The sequence below is a fragment of the Chenopodium album genome, chromosome 4 (assembly GCF_948465745.1).
Source record: "Chenopodium album chromosome 4, dcCheAlbu1.1, whole genome shotgun sequence".
Lineage (NCBI taxonomy): Eukaryota > Viridiplantae > Streptophyta > Magnoliopsida > Caryophyllales > Amaranthaceae > Chenopodium > Chenopodium album.
Genome location: NC_137837.1, coordinates 8,414,552 through 8,431,373, shown reverse-complemented (window position 1 = coordinate 8,431,373; position 16,822 = coordinate 8,414,552). Strand labels below are relative to the sequence as shown.

The following is a 16,822-nucleotide window of genomic DNA, read 5'->3' as shown; positions in this document are numbered from 1 at the left end:
ATTTCACGTCAAAGAATTCTTCAACACCCCCTCTTAATTTCAGTTTCACACGCTTAATTAGAGGTTTTCTCACATCAATTAGAACACGAATTTTGATTGATTTATCAATGCCCACTTGAGCAGCATTATCCAATTTTACAAAAAATCCTACTTTATTACCAATTTTTTCAACATTAGCAATATTTAGGCGACCTTTAAGAGAAAGGTTGTACACTCTAATCCACATTGGCAAATGAAAAAGTTGAGTGTCAGAGGGCTTTACCGAATCAACAATTTCACCAAGAATCAGGGCATGTCTATCAAAGTGCCATAGTTATTCATCAGTCACCCTATGCTTATCTCATGTTTCATTTGACCTTATAAGTCCGACAGTATAAAAAAATTGACAATATCACCGAAATCCGAACCAACCCGAACCTTGATCACTTTTCTAGCACACCTCGTCCACTTTCATCCTTACCTTCTCCTCTTGCTTCTTGTTTTCCAAGGCAAAAATCTAATCAAAAATAAAATAACAAAAATAAATTAATCAAAAACTAGGGTTCTTCACATTTTTATTTTCCTCTCTCTGCAAATCTCCCAGCACGTCTTTCTTCACTCTTCAGCTTCGATACCCAAGCGTAAGCTCCCCTTTCCCTATAATTTCTCACCATTTTCTCTCTCCTCCTTCTTCTTCTTCATTTTGCTGCAAATTTACGCTATTTCTACGTGATTTTGTAGTGTAATTTTTTCTGGGTTTTGTTGCAGATTTTGAGTAGATGGCAAAATCTTCAACTGGTAACAAAAATGGAATCAGAATCATTGTTGCCGGAGACAAAGCTACTGGTAAATCGAGCTTGATTGTAACAGCTGTTTCCGACACTTTTCCCACCAATGTTCCGTCGGTGTTGCCGCCTTCTCGTCTTCCTGACGATATGTTCCCTGATCGTGTTCCCATCACCATTATTGATACTTCTTCAAGGTACACTAAGCTTTTGTTTTTATGGATTAAAGTTTGAATTTTTTTAATTGCACTGCACTTTACAGTAGCTAATTTTTGTGGGATTTTGTGGGAGATTATTCAATGTTTGATATTTGGTCGATTTTTTATGATTTGTTGCGTGGATTTTGTTTGTATTAGCTTTATTTTGTGTGAAATCTTGTTTGATTTATACTCTGATTTCTGGGTGCTATTAAACTGTGGCTTTTATACATTGTTTGAATTGAGCTGTTTTTTTTGTATTATTCTGATTATCCCCTTATTGCAGCTACCCGAATGTAGTTTTTATTTGGGAAATGCAATTGAATGTGAGTTTATTAGAGTTTTAATTTTTATGAGGTGTTGTGTTTTTATTAGTATCGAGCAGAAAAATAAAGTTGGGGAGGAGATGAGGCGTGCTGATGCTGTTGTGCTAACTTATGCGTGTGATCGTCCAGAGACTCTTGATCGTTTGAGCACATATTGGCTTCCTGAGCTTCGTCGATTGGAGGTGTTGTACACACTTGAGCTACTGTCTGTCCCACCTTTTTTTTGCGTGTGTATGATGGGTTGCTTGCTTTGCTATTATTTACTGTAGCTTCTGTATAGAATTATAGCAACTTATTAACACAATAAATAGCTTTTTGAGGAATTGATTTGGATTTGAGGTGAAATATGATGGTCTGTCTTGGAATTTAATTCTAAATTGGTATAGCTAACAAGCTCTGTCATGGTCACCTGCTGGACCAAATGTTCTGCTACTTTATGGGTCCTTGCCCTAGATTAACAAAAGGTGTCTCTCCCTTGGATTTTAAGTGTCTGTTGCATAGGGGAAGCGGTCTATCCCGTGTGCCTAATAAGCCCTTTTTTTGGGGTTCAAATTCATTAAGATTCATTATGAATTTTCTAATTCCACTTTCAAATAAAATTCAGCATAACACTTAATCTATCTCTTTCTTGGAAAAAAAAATCACATTAATGGTGGAAGGGTAAAATGGAAATTACTTGATTAAGGCATAACAATTTTAGAAAGGTATTGTGTAGGATGTATAATTATATTTGTGACACTTATAATATTTTTTATGTACTCCCTAAGCCCTACATGGGAAGTTTTGCTTGTTCTTTTTAGATATCCTGTCATTTATGTATAATTTTCATATGCAGTTATCCTCTGCTTAATTTCTGTGTTGACATGATGGCAGGTGAAAGTCCCTGTTATAGTTGTTGGTTGTAAGTTGGATTTGAGGGATGAGCAGCAGCAAGTCAGCTTGGAGCAGGTGATGTCTCCAATTATGCAGCAATTTCGTGAGATTGAAACTTGCATAGAATGCTCTGCATCCAGACAAATACAGGTATATCCAATTTGTCACCTAAATTTCTGTCGGTCAATCTCTACCTTTCCATCTTCATCTTTATTACTACGAACTTTCCCCATATCTGCATACCTGTTTACAAAAGGGACACTGGCAAAGGTAGAGGCTATGTTCTTTTCATATGAAATAAGTTGACCTAGATTCGACAGTTCTAGTGTTGTTTGATCCACATCTTTGGCGTCTTCTCTGTTTATTATTATTTTTCTCTGATGATCTTTGACAGTATTTTGTACACTAATGTATTAGATTAAAAGTATCATGTATTTGAGCCAAATCTTGTTTGATTTGTTTCAATGTGTATATTTATATTTTAACTATAATATCAACTTTTCATCATTTTTTACGCATAACTAAAAACATTAATGTTGGTTAGTTTGGTTTGGTCAGAATTTTTCTTGTCAGTTATGGTTTTGGTCTAGCCTGATGTTATTTGAACAGCTATTATTGATAAGATTTGGGTGGAAAAAACAGAGCCTAAGCTGACATAATATCATATAATCATTTATCTTCTCTTTGTTTTGCTTTCCATTACTTCTTTTTTCCCTGCAATCTAATCTGGGTGTACCGGTGTAAGCGAAACTTTAATGCTATGATGAATACGAGTGTTTTTTTTTCCCCTTTAATTCTGACTTGAAGTTCCGGTTCTTTGACTTGTCTTTTTGTGTCATGTCTTGATGGAGAATTTTGAGTAGTTTAAAAATATTGGAAGTTTATGTTTTTATTACATATTGTTGAGTCTTTGTATTGAATTTTAGTGGCCATAAATTGTTGCAGATCCCAGAGGTTTTTTACTATGCCCAAAAAGCTGTTCTTCACCCTACAGCTCCATTATTTGACCAAGAGACTCAAACACTGAGGCCTCAATGTGTCAGGGCACTGAAACGCATATTTATTTTGTGTGACCATGACAAGGATGGTGCGCTAAGTGATGCAGAGTTGAATGATTTCCAGGTTGGTGGATACAATTTATTGAGTCATAATTCTCTCAACACTTTAGTCATTCTTCTGTTTTTTGTAATACATATGCTTCATTTTTCATCAACTATCGAATTTTTGTATGCAAGTGCTTTTAATGAGGTCCAGGTGTTCTGACTGACTATTATTGCCTGTAAACAGGTCAAGTGCTTCAATGCTCCTCTCCAACCTTCTGAAATTGTAGGTGTTAAGAGGGTAGTAGAAGAAAAATTGTCCGAAGGAGTTAATGAGCGTGGTCTCACTCTGAGAGGATTTCTATTTCTTCATGCACTTTTCATAGAAAAAGGGCGGCTGGAGACAACATGGACTGTCCTGCGGAAGTTTGGATATAATAATGAAATTAGGCTTGATGATGATTTTCTCCCACCTTCATTCAAACGAGCGCCAGACCAGGTCAGCTCACTTTATCTTTATGGTCTAAAATTTAATGATTTAAAATTGGTATGATGCTAGGAGCAACGTGGTCTAGTTTATAAGGCATTGGATGGATTGCGTAGAAGGTGCGTCTGAGTCGCAAAGCGGCTTGGGTCATGCACTTATGTATTTTGTTTTTATCTGGATGAAGCGATTTTTATGAGGCACACACTGTTTTTTCTCACTTAAATTATTGTACCTCGATTGGATGCTGATGCCTACTAGAAGGTTATGCATGTTTTTGTATTAGACAGGGAGAATATTCATATTTCAGAAGAATTCTACTCTTTTAATATCTTTTTGCGCACTTGTGGTAAGGATGAAGTTGTCTGAGACTCTTAAGTGTTGGGAAGATGGTAGCATGAAAAAGTAATTAGGAAAAGCGAAATGATAAATTAGTGAGACTTTCACTGTTTCACTGTTTTTTTTTATGCAAGAAAATTTTGAGGGGATTAATAGGTCATACAAGAGTCATGGACCATTTTAGATTGTCTAATTGAATATACTTAACTCTTTTTGTTGGTTAGCTTATATAACAATAAATTTGTGCGCGGGGGTTGGGGGGGGGGGGGTTGTTTTGTTGCTATTAAACTGTATTTTTTATTTAGCTCAATTTTCTACTAAGGGTTGATGCTTTTCTAAGTTCTTCACATCAATTTTGAGGTGCTCATTGATTGGTATTTGTTACATATGCAGAGTGTAGAGCTGTCAACAGATGCTGTAGAAGCTTTGAAAGGAATCTTCAGTATGTATGATACCGATAATGTAAGACCATTTATTTCTTCTTTACAGATGGATTAACAATCTGCATTTAAGGCTATATTATAGATTTATAGGTTGTAGGAATACTTGTTCTTTGATCATGCGGTCATAGTTTATATATGTATATGTATAAATAAAATTCCTGTTTGCCTTTTGCACATGTTTTTATGAAGTTGAGTAAATGATTAAAGTATTGGGTTTTGGTTGATTAGAGGTCAAATATAAAAATAAGATAGTGGGGTCTGATTGATAAAAGTGAATAAAAAAGAAAAGAAGATAGTGGAGTTTGGTTGATCAAAAGTGAATAAATAAAATTGCTAAAGAAAAAATGAGACTTTTATTTAGGACCTAGATTTTGGAAAGCAGAGTAATGGTTGTAACTTTTTTTTTTGAGGTTCATCAGTGTTTCCATTCATCATCATAGTTTGCACTTTAATCACACCTTAGCTGCCTGTTTTTTTCTTGTAAAACTCTTTTGTACCTGTCCTTGTCAATCTACTAATTTAATGCATATCTTTGACTAGTGAGGTGAGTTCTTTCTATTTATACATAGTTTTGAAGTTACAATCAGACTTTAGCTTGCTGGTTGTATAACACTTTTGGACTTGTCCTTTTTCTCGATCTCCTCTTTTTGTGCACATCTTTGACTAGTTGGGTGATTTCTAGTTATCTTGAATTGTATGATTTTGATACTTTTGGTTTTATGGTAGGATGGTGCTATTCGGCCTCCGGATGTGGATGATCTGTTTTCTACAGCACCAGATTGGTATGACTGACATACAATAATTTTTTTTAGCTGTTATATCTTTATGTAGTGTTTATTAATCTGATTTTTGTCTCTCTGATAATGTAGTCCTTGGAGTGAAGGTCCATACAAGGATGCTGCACCAACAACTGCATTGGGAGGTTTGACAATGGATGGGTTTCTGTCAGAGGTATGTCTGCCTAATTGCTCCCATGAACTCATCTCCAAGCTACCTTAGGTTGAATAGTTTGTTGACTGGTCCAATCATATAAGTTGCTTATTTATGGCATGAATGAAGTAGTCATACCTACTTAATCGTGTGGTTGAGGCTCTGACCTGATGTCACATGCCTTTTGTTTTGAAGATTCGAACCTTTAACAAGAGAGATTTGTTTTAAACTGCTGGTATTTATTTTCGTTTTAGCTTAGTGCACAAATGTAATCAATTGAACTATTTCATCTAAGAAGATTGGCATGTTTCTGGTGATAATAAACTTGAATTGGGCTCTCCCTATCTTTTGATTGCTTCAGTCTTTTTTCAGTGTTGAACCCACTGGAGAAACGTACAGATAAATGGATAATATTTGTGGGCATTCCTTTGTCTGTCATTTATCATAAATAACGTTCTATTTTTAAAACTTTCTGTTACAGCACTTGATAATATGGGTTTTTGGTTTGGAATGCACTGGCATTCATTATATCTCTGCTACTTTAGCAGTCTAACCATAGAAAGCTTGGTTTTAGCATTTATGATGCCTAATAGCACATATTATTAATGCAATATGCAGTGGGCTCTTATGACGCTTCTGGAGCCAGCTAAGAGTGTGGAGTATTTGAAGTATATCATGTATGGTGGAGATGCTGCTTCTGCCATTCGTCTTACTAGGAGGCGGCGTATAGATCGCAAGAAGCGGCAATCTGAGAGAAATGTTTACCAATGCTTTGTCTTTGGACCAAGGAAAGCTGGTAAATCAGCATTGTTGGATGCTTTTCTGGGAAGGTATGTCTTGTTGCTTGCGCTAGCATATATGTTACGTTTACAATATTTCGAGGGATTAGTGTGGGTTTATTTATTGTCTGGTTGCTTCTTAGTTGGTTCTGGCATAAACTCTTACGAAGCATATGTTTTTGTTAATGTTACGTGTGATTTAAGTTCTTTGTGAAGGTTTGATTATATAGCAATTATCTCACTCTTTTCCAATTTCAAATGCAGGCCATTCTCTGAAAGTAGTGGCGCCAACACTGAAGAGCGATATGCTGTCAATGTTGTAGAAGGGTCCTCGGTGAGTATTACTGTATATATATGACCCCTTTGCATTTGAAGTCTAGTTATGTTCATATCATACACTATACAGTTACCTTGTTTCTAACTAGCCTCGCCACATAGATTGGGGGTAGGGTAAGAGAGCTCTGATTCAAGCATCATTTCAATATAATGGAAAAATCAGGCTCCTTGGCCTAATTGTTACAGTGGTTGAATTAGATTGTGTTTGTCATCCTTAAATTGTATAGAACGGAGTTCATGTATTGTAACTGCTTTCTTGTAGTAATGCCTGTAACTTCAGATACATGCTTAGTTAAGTGTCACCTTTGTGAAATTGCTTCACTCCAAAATAGAATCTTCATTGCTACATTTAGTTTCTACTCTACAATTTATACCTTGTATTTCACTCCTTTTGTCCTTAAACAAGTTTCCTATATAACTTTTTAGGTCAAACTTATAGATCTTGACAATAAATTTTCACCAAAATAAATTCAATAATGTTATGACTTTACTTCTAGTAGCTGCATCTCAGTATATAATTTCAAAGTATGAAAGTATTATAAATTTTAATTTTACAATAATAAAGATATTAATGGTCAAATTATTGCATAGGAGATTGTGAAAGTCAGATAGATTATTTTTGGAAAGGGAGTTAATTTTAATCAAGGTGAAGTATTGGGTGGAATAGAGTTCTTTGGTGGAGCTAAAAGACCTCTTTTTAGTCAAGTTGTTTGGAAATCTATTATTGTTTGTTGCTTTGTTTTGTGTAAGCAATGGTTTTTGCATGCCTTTATGGTATGATGTTGTTGCACTGCATTGTACTTTTATCTGTTAAATTTTTGATCTTGTTTGGATTGCATCATTAGAAGAAGTATTTGTGCAGTGGTTATGTTAATGCTGGTTAAAAAAACATTGATTCCCAATATATTAAGATTTGCCCATAAATAAAGGAAGGGCCTTTTCAGAACACTTTTTTTTTGAACTTGGATTGGGTAATTTGGCCATTTGATTGCATTACAATAAAAAATAACTTACAATAACGACGACATTGTTCCTAAATGATTTGGGATCTACAGGATTTGTCATGAGGAACCGTCCGAAAAGGGAAAGGGCATAGCAAATAATCGATTGAATCAAAGTTGGCAAAACTTGTGTAAACTGAAAAACAGAAAGTATACAAATAAAATTTACAAGAGTTTTAAGAGTGGGAAGGGATAAAAAGGAGAGGAAAAACATGTGAGTTACCTCTCCAATGGAGTCTATGTAGGTGATAAAAAAATCCTGACGTTGGAGGCCCAGCCCAAAACAATCCAAAAAATCCGTTAGTTTGGCCCGGTTTGAACTTGCCCAACCTTTTGATCAGCTCTACTTTGCAACCATTTGGGATTTTGAGGTTTTAAGGTCCTTGTCATGTGTGATGGCTGTGTATTATCAGGCAGCTGCTGCTGTCCTACAATGGATTAGCTTATTATAAAAGTCTTGCTAGTAGTTGCTACCCTCCAGAAATTATGTAGGAACAGTTGCTCATCTCTTAGATCTATTTCTCTGATCACACTTGTTTTGACGTTGGTGGTTTTCTATGATTTGTTGAATGTTGAACTTTACAAGGGTATGTGAAAGCAGGCAGTTGGAAATGGATGACGAATGAATGGTGCATTGTTAAATTTTAAAGCTGACTGTACTAGAATTTTAGCGCATGAGATTGAAAAGAGAGAGAATTTCTAGGGCAAAGCTTCCATTTGTTAGGCTTTGAGGTTCTTTTAAAGAATTTTATATGGCTGGATGATCGAGATTAATAGGTCGTTGGTTCTACTAACCCTAATCAAATTAACAATTTATAATGCCTAAACTTACACTAAACTAGTTAGTGGCAAGTAAAGGGTCGAACCACTAAGGAAGCTCACTCGTCCAACATCAATATCACTAATGCAAGAGTCAAGAGGGGAAATGTTTTTGTTGATGTATTGGATAAAAAGCACTAAAACTACGAATAAGCAAAGATAAAGACGAATAAAATCAAGAAAGAACAACGCTAGGGATACGGGGGTGTCAAACATGATTAGAAAAAAGGGGAATAATCATAGTTATCATGAAGAACATGCCAAAGAACACAAGATCCTACCTAAACAATTCATTCTCATGTAATAGTCTAGGCAAATCAATGAAAGAGGTCTATGCTAATTAGGATCATTCTCATGCATCCCATTAGGCACAAGCTAACCAAGGAATAAAGGGGCACAATACATGGAACTCCATTTTTAACAACTCATTCTCATGCAATCATTAAAATAGAGGTGATCTAAATCTAGTTCAAATCATTTTCATGCATTTAAACTAGAAGGCAATCAAATAAAGTGCTACAATAGTCTCAAGTCAATAAAAATCATATCTTTCATCAATTTAAAGCATGTAATCAATCCACTATCATCATTCATCCAACATTCAACACATATTTTCCACCCCCTTCCCCTAGCTAAAAGATTAGCCTAGAGAAAGGAGATTAAACATAATAGCAAAACCAAAAATATATTCAAGAAACACAAAACAAAACATGATTAAAAACAATGAAAACAATAATAACTAGATGAACTAAAAAGACTAACAAAAATAAGCAACAATAAAGCAAATAAATAAAGCTAAAGGAAAGGATTAGAGATTACTAGAGAGAGGATTAATGAAAGATGAAAACTTGAAGGAATTGCTTGATTGGAAATTAAACTTGACCAAAATTGATTACTTGGAAGAAAATTGAGCAATAATCTACTTTTTCTCTCTAAAAACTATCTAATCTAACCCTAAGAGAGAGGAGCTCTCCTAAACTAACTAAGAAAATAGCATAATGGCCTCCCTTCTAATTACCCCCCAAAGGAGTATTTATAATACAAGGCTAAATAAAATAAAGTAAAAGAGAAAACTAAAAAGAAATAAAAACTAAACTAAAATAATTAAAATAACTAAACTTAAAAACCAAAAATAAAACTAAACTAAAAATAAAATAAATTAAAAGAAAATGAAAAGAAAAAAGGAAAAAGAAAACAAAACCCACCATTTCCCCAAAACAGAACCAACCCACGAAAAACAACAATCAGCTTCCAATTCCTTTTCTCTTTTGAACTTTCGCTGCACTGATTTGCATCACCATCACCACGCATCAATTATCACTCAATCACCACCGCTCATCAACCACAATCATCTAGCATCTCCAAATCGCGGCCATCCAATTCTCATTAAAAATCACGTGAAAAGCTCGTGATTGACCCACGAATGCGCGCCCGCGAAGACACCGCGCAGAGGTCGCGCATAGCTTCTGCCTCGACTCTGAATTTGGACTCCAATCGTGTGCGCTTTCTGACAGGGGGTGCGCGGCCGCGATGATATGGGTTGCTGTTATTGTTGTGGCTGGTGGTGTGAGAATCGCGTGGTGGTTGAAGGTTGCTGAGGGAGCAGGGGAGGTGCGATTGGAGGCGGTTTTGTGGTGGCTGGTGTTTGCTTGGGTAAATTGGTGGCGGTGGCTGGTGTAATGGTGGTGTTGCGAGGTGAAACAGGGGAGATGCGATTGCGAGGGAGTTTGGTTTAATTGGTGATTGATAGGCGATTGGCGGTTTTGGCGGAGGTTGATTGGAGGTGGCTGATGGTGAGGTGCTGGTGTTGGTTGCTGGGTGAAGTGCGCGTGTGGTGGCTGGTGCTGCGTGTTGTTGTTGTTGGGCTGTTTTGCGTGAGGGAGAGCAGGGAGCAGGGGAGATGGGTGTGTGACTGGTGTGGTGGAGGTTAAGGTGTGGGGTGGTGATGTTTAAGCTGGCAGAAACAGGGCAGCAGTTTGCTTGGGAGCTTGTGCCTCGAACCCCGGACTTTGAACTCGAACAAGACTTTAAAACCCAAAACACCAAACTCGACCTACAACAAAAACACGAGGGTGAATTGGAAGATAAAATAAAATAAAAATGAAATAAAATAGAATAAAATAAACTTAAAAAAATAAAATCAAAAGAAATTATATAAAATAAAGTAAAACAAATATGAAAATAAAATAAAATAAGAAAATAAAAGAAACTAGGAACTTATTAAATAACAAGAACTAAAAACTAAAAATAAAAACAAAGAAAATAAGATAAATTAAATAAATTAAGAAAATAAGCTAAAAACTATTAAAAACTACTTAAATACTCGAAATCAAGATAAAAGACGAGAATAAGTAAATAAAGAAATAAAGGACAAAAAGGGGCTAAATTATTGTAAAATAAGCCGGAAAGCGACTTAATAATCACCCTAAAAGTGACATAAAAGTCACTTATCACTGGAGGCATGTGCTTCATCATGAGAATCATTTGTCTTGTTTCATTTGTGAACAAGACTATGATTGGTTTAATAATTTTGGCTTTATCCCCCCCCCCCCCCCCCCAACACACACAAACACACACATAATCCTCTACCGTATGGTCTAGTACTTTGATTAAGGAGGGTGAATTTTCCCCCTAGTTTTGTTTTTGTTTGGAAGAAACTATCAATTAATAACATCAATATAATATATTGAATACAAGTAGTAAAAAGAGGAGTGGTTTTTGAAGGTATTATTTATTTTCTGTTTATTTATCAAATGTATTTGTTTTAGCTATGCTATTTATATAAAATGAAAGAAGTATATTCTTTCTTAAAAGTACTATGCTGTAGCTATTACTTCAATGAAAATAATTCTGTGAATTAATTAGTATTTTAGACTTGTAAATTTTCTTTTTTTTCCTCAATATATAGTTGCTTTAGCTTTTCACTTGTAAGTGAAAGTAAGATAAATTTTTTGCATATCATAGAGTTGGTCTTTATCAACTACAGCATTAGTCTGAGAAAACTTCATAAAATTTTAAAATAAGCGCTTTTTATATGATTAATGATTTTGCTTTGGCAATTGGCATCAACTCCTAGTTCCCTTTATGCTTCATTATGCCTTGTGCTATTTAAAACTTAGTTGAGTGTACTGAGTGACTGGAGCAAGAATTATCACATCAGAATGTACCATATATTCCTACTTTTTACCACTTTTGATTCCATATATATTCTTCTAGAACTTTTACCAAGGTAATACTTTTGTTTTAATGGCCTTATAGTGGTTGGTGGCTTGGTGGGAACTGGTTAATATGAGCTGTTCTAAGGTTTTGGGGAGAAGCATACTTTCCAACTGAAAGAAAAATTATGGAAAATTGAAATTTTGATATGGTCTTCTAGTGTCTCTCATTCCACTAAAATTAGTGGAATTAACGTTGTTGCTATACATTAAGAACATTGTCTATCCACTTACATTAATGGGTAAAGTAATTGTAACTCTATACTCATCTAGTAAACTCAATGAACTTGTCATAGTGGTGACAAAGAGTCTATACCAATTTTTTTTTTTTTTTTTTTATTTTTATTTTTTTTATTTTATGGTTTTTCTTTTGGCTTTGACGTTTGGAACTTGTCCTAGACTGAAAGGATTAATTCTATTGTATGTTCAACGTATTCCTGCAAATTTATTTGAGGTTATATACTTTGTGTTCTTAGATAGTTTTTTGACAATATTTGGAGATTCAGCTGTTCACATATAGGTTATGCCGCTTATACGGAGTTCTAGATATGATGCTCGTATAGTTGCATTTGAGATGATTTTGCAGACGTCAAAGTGTATGATTCTGTTTTGGAAAATTAATCAAGATGAATGGAGGATGATAATATTGGGAATTGTCTCTGCAAAAACTTGGGTAGTGTTCAATGGTTGAAGTTTTGAGATATTGCCTTTGGATGGAAGAAGATTGCAGAAATATTCAAAATTATCTTACGCTATGTTATTTGCACTGTAAGGATTGATTCTAATTATTTGCTAGACTCAGATGCCCAAAAGGGCCAAACTGTTTGTTATTTGTAGCTGTGGTAAATTTTTTTTGGATGGATGTGTTCAAAAATATTTGGAATATAATGGTCAAGTGTAAACCAAATGCTTAGTGACTCCTATTGGTTTGATGAGGAGCATTCAAGCACTTTTGACTGATGTGTAGCGTAGCAAATTTTGTCAACAGGAGAAATGTATGTATGAAGTTTGGCAGAAGTCATAAAAGTCGATGTTAGAACCTATTTAAAATTATGATATACTGACTTTCTATACATTGTTGGAGAGAATGACTGATGGGTTGGAAGCTTCTGTCTGGTCTGGCTTTATTCTGGGTACCCATTCCTGTCCTGGGTAACTGTTTGGAGAAACCCTGTTTGATTATTTCCGTTGAGAATTCCTATTTCTTGATGACACTGCTGCACAACTGTTTATATATCCTTCTGTTCTTCGAGGATGGTTACAAGTTGGGGTTAGATGTTGCATGTAGGCTAGAACAATTGGTAAGTGGATTAGATGACATGCATATGATTTGCTTCTCTAATTTTGGTCCTTTCATAGTCAAACTTGAATTGTTGATTTTTTTGGGAACTAAGTAAAATATTCAGTCTTTTCTTTTCGTTAAGGGTTTGTTTGCTGTTTACACTTCCCTCTATTTTTTAATTTCTTAGTCATTCTGAAGTCTGAAATCTACAAGCTACATTGATTCCCTCCTATATTATCACTTGTTACGTTTGCCAGGGAGGTGATATGGGCATGTACTCCTTTAGATTCTTTTGACCAATAGATGGTTAGATGACAGTTAAAAAGTTACTTTGAAAGCTATGTAATTAGCTTTTTATGGTCGCGGGGGGGGGGGGGGGGGGGGGGGGGGTTGTAAGGAGTTGGTTGTTCTTGTTTGATGAACATTGTTTCTTACTCAAAGAAGTGAGTAATTAACATTTCTTGAATGGTCTCCAGTCAACCGCGCGCAGAGGAGGGGGGGGGGGGGGTGAGGTATTAAATAGGAAAAGGAAGGATAGGAAGAAACAAATACAGCAAATATAAAATTAAGTAAATTGATCTCCAATTTGTGTTATTTTTTTCTTGGCAGGGAAGCAAGAAATTCCTTGTTTTGAGAGAGATACCTGAAGATAAAGTTAAGAGCATACTTTCCTCCAAAGATTCTCTAGCTGCTTGTGATATAGCAATATTTGTCTATGACAGGTAACCATTGGTGTATTTCAAAGGAATGCTATAGCTGCTTTTAACATAGAGGTTACTTATTATTATGTAACCTTTGCTGTGACTTGCTGATGTAGCATTTTATGACAGTTCTGATGAATTATCATGGAAAAAGACAGCTGAATTGCTGGTAGAGGTTGCTGGCCATGCAGAAGATATTGGTTATGAGGTTCCTTCCCTTATTGTAGCCGCTAAAGATGACCTGGATCCATATCCTATGGCTATCCAAGATTCTACTCGGGTAGTTCTCTTTCCTATAAATTGTATAGAATTGTTGATTATTTCATTGATTTCTTAAATTTTTTGTTTTCTGTACTAATGTGGGTTGGGCACTGTGGGAATGTTAATTACTTTGATTTTGCCCTATTTTCTCTTCCTTTCCTTTCTACTATTAACCTTATTTTTTTGGGAAATGATATCCTGGGTTGAAGATTAATCTCTTGTTGAGGCAACAGACAGTACAGTAGGCTATGGAAATGATTATTTTCTTTCTCTCCTGTCTATGGGATGCAATACTCTGTATTTCTGTTTGTATGCTATTTTATCTGCTGGGAAACTAATGGTAAGGTACCAGCTGCAATGGACTGGATAGAAGTAAACAATATGATGGGTTTATGCACTCAAACTATGTGTTTCCTCCATACTTAGCTATTCACATTTGCCTAATTCCTTTAAAATGTCATTGATAAATTTCGGGAAATTCAAATGCTTCCTTTTAGACGACAGAATCCATTAGGGAAACTTAAAAGATCAAAAGGTAGATCTACATCCACTTGAAAAGTTTTGGTAGTTTCTGAACATTTCAATATTTCCGTCTTTTATTAATACTTGCTTTAGGTGGGGGGAGGGCTGGGGACTTGGGGGGTGTGGTGAGAAAAGTAGTTTGGCTCAGTCCAGGGCCCTTTTTTGGGTATGTTATGATGGGAGACTGCCATTTTTTTTGTGTTTGAATCCTTGATCTTACGAAACGACTTTAGAACCTCTTTATAATGTCAAGCAAGGTTTTCACCCGTATTTTTACGTAGTATTTGCAATAGTAACCTTAGTTTTAGTAAAGTGGGCATAGTATATTAGTATGAAACTATGAAACAAGCTGCTTGCATTGGCGCTTCCTGCAAAACCTTCTAAAAATTAATTTTGTTTAGGTTTCAAAAACCCTTCTGAAAACACTGGCTTACATACTTGTACACTATCTGAAAAGCAGATTTTTTTTTAAAATTTTTTTTTTTTTATGTTATTATTATTCTTTTTTTAATCGACTTTTAATCGGGATTTTGGAATTATTTTTATTTATTCATTTATTTTTTATTTACTTCACAGGTTAGCCAAGATATGGGTGTTGAAGCCCCAGTGCCTATTAGTGCTAAATTGGGGGACTTCAATAATATATTCCGTAGAATTGTGAGCTCAGCAGAGCGTCCTCATTTGAGCATCCCTGAGACTGAAGTTGGAAGAAGCCGAAAGCAATATCATCGTCTCATCAAGAACTCTGCTATATCAGTCGGAGCCCTCGGAGGTACTTTTAATAGCCTTGATTTTTAGTAGGGTATTAGTACGATTTTTCTGCATCACCCATGTGACTCTTAGGCTTTCATAGAATCATAGTAAAGGAAGGGAAGAGAAAAGAAAGGAAGGGAAATGAAAGAATACATATTTTACAATGTTTGGTTTGATGGAAAGGTTGTGAAAGAAATCAAAATTTTAATTTGACATGTTTTATTTTTCTAATTTCTCCCTAATTCCTCGAATTTTGGGAGGAAAGGAGAGTGAAAATTATGTGGAGGGAGCTTTCCTTCTAATTCCTCATAATTTTTGGAATCAAACTATGGAACCAATAAATTTCTGTTCCTTTCTTTTCCAACCAAATAGGCCGTTAGTGTTCAGCCAGAATGCCAAAAAAAGAGAAGGATAAAACTTCTTGAGTGCTTCTTGTCTTGTGCTCTCCACTTTTCCTATATGTATTAGTGGTGATGTTACCCCCTTTTTTCTATTTCTTGTAGTTACATGTCTAGTACAGTACTTTTTTTTTTCAAGGTTTCTACTTTCACTACCTTGGCAAAACATATAAAAAGGAAGGGGACTTCTTTGTTATGGATATAATTATTTATAACATGAAAAAGGAGTTTTTATTATGATATTTATTTCTACTCTATAGGATAAAACATAATCATGTGGGATCTTCTTTGATTTGTCTTGATGTGTAGTTTCCAATATCAACTGTAAGTATTTTGTTACATTACGTAAGTAAAGATATCGAGGCTCAAAAATGCATTGAAGTTTGTGCAAAAAGGTAAATGGAACCATCTTTGAGTAATGTAGGTAGCAGTAAAAGTCGTAGATTGTAAAATTATTTCTCTACTTCCTCCAACCAGACAAGCTTGTATGCTATCTTCTTAGAATCTCCAAATTTGAGGCATTTAAATGATTTTAGAGCTTGAGATGAGCAATATTATGTTATTCATCTGGTTCACCGTGTCCTGAATGTCTGTATTTCAGCTCAGTGAATTTACTCTCTACTCAGCCCTAGTGCCTTTATTAAAGCTGTATCTAGGAGACTAGGATGATGGGTGTTTAATTGACAGGGCTAATCTTCTTAAATGTTTTACTGTGTATCTCAATTGTGTGCATGTTGCATTTGTTTTCCCTCCATCTCTTTCACTGAACATGGTTACGTGATTTTTACTTCTACAGTTGGAGTAGGTGTTGTTTTTGCCGGATTGGCGGTTTATCGTGCCTATGCAGCAAGGAGAAACAGCTCCAACTGAGAAGATGAGATATTTCTGTCTCCTCGGCTACCATCTTTGGGGGCCTAGTAATGGGTGCTCTATACCAGACATTTATAGACCCACACCCATTGTTCTATTGTAGCTCTTTTTAAAATCTTTGGTAGGGCTTCAGGTTTTGATTTCTTGAATGCAGGGTTTTCTGGTAGTGTATAGTGATTTAATTTTTAGTGTTATTGTGCACAATCTGTGCAATAAAAATTTTGCCAGAATACTAGTAATATATCTTTATATTGTTTGCACTGTCCAGTAGCAGTGTTGTGTTTTCGTAGCAATTTAGCTTTTGTAATCCTCGAACGCAATGCAAACCATTTGAAAATAAAATTGAACTTTCAGGGGCAACTTCAACGAGGGTAGTTTTAACGCTTACTGCAGCAAGTTACCTTATCTGATGAGTTACGTTTACTTGACCTAAACTGTACTTGAACTACATCTTATAAAAAATTGGCCTGATCTTTGTTTGATGGAAAA

The 16,822-nt window shown here is 35.3% G+C and overlaps 1 protein-coding gene across 1 annotated transcript; it reads left to right on the top strand.

Annotated features, from left to right (window-relative positions):
* Nucleotides 1-470: 470 nt before the first annotated feature.
* LOC145628830 (mitochondrial Rho GTPase 1-like) lies at nucleotides 471-16,680 on the top strand. The gene is made up of 15 exons (XM_081681246.1): nucleotides 471-620; nucleotides 748-961; nucleotides 1,337-1,469; nucleotides 2,161-2,310; nucleotides 3,106-3,282; nucleotides 3,448-3,699; nucleotides 4,417-4,485; nucleotides 5,193-5,248; nucleotides 5,336-5,417; nucleotides 6,015-6,226; nucleotides 6,440-6,509; nucleotides 13,438-13,550; nucleotides 13,659-13,809; nucleotides 14,889-15,084; nucleotides 16,260-16,680. The coding sequence occupies exons 2-15, from the start codon at nucleotides 759-761 to the stop codon at nucleotides 16,331-16,333; spliced, it is 1,938 nt and encodes a 645-aa protein (XP_081537372.1). The 5' UTR covers nucleotides 471-620; nucleotides 748-758; the 3' UTR covers nucleotides 16,334-16,680.
* The last annotated feature ends 142 nt before the right edge of the window (nucleotides 16,681-16,822 follow it).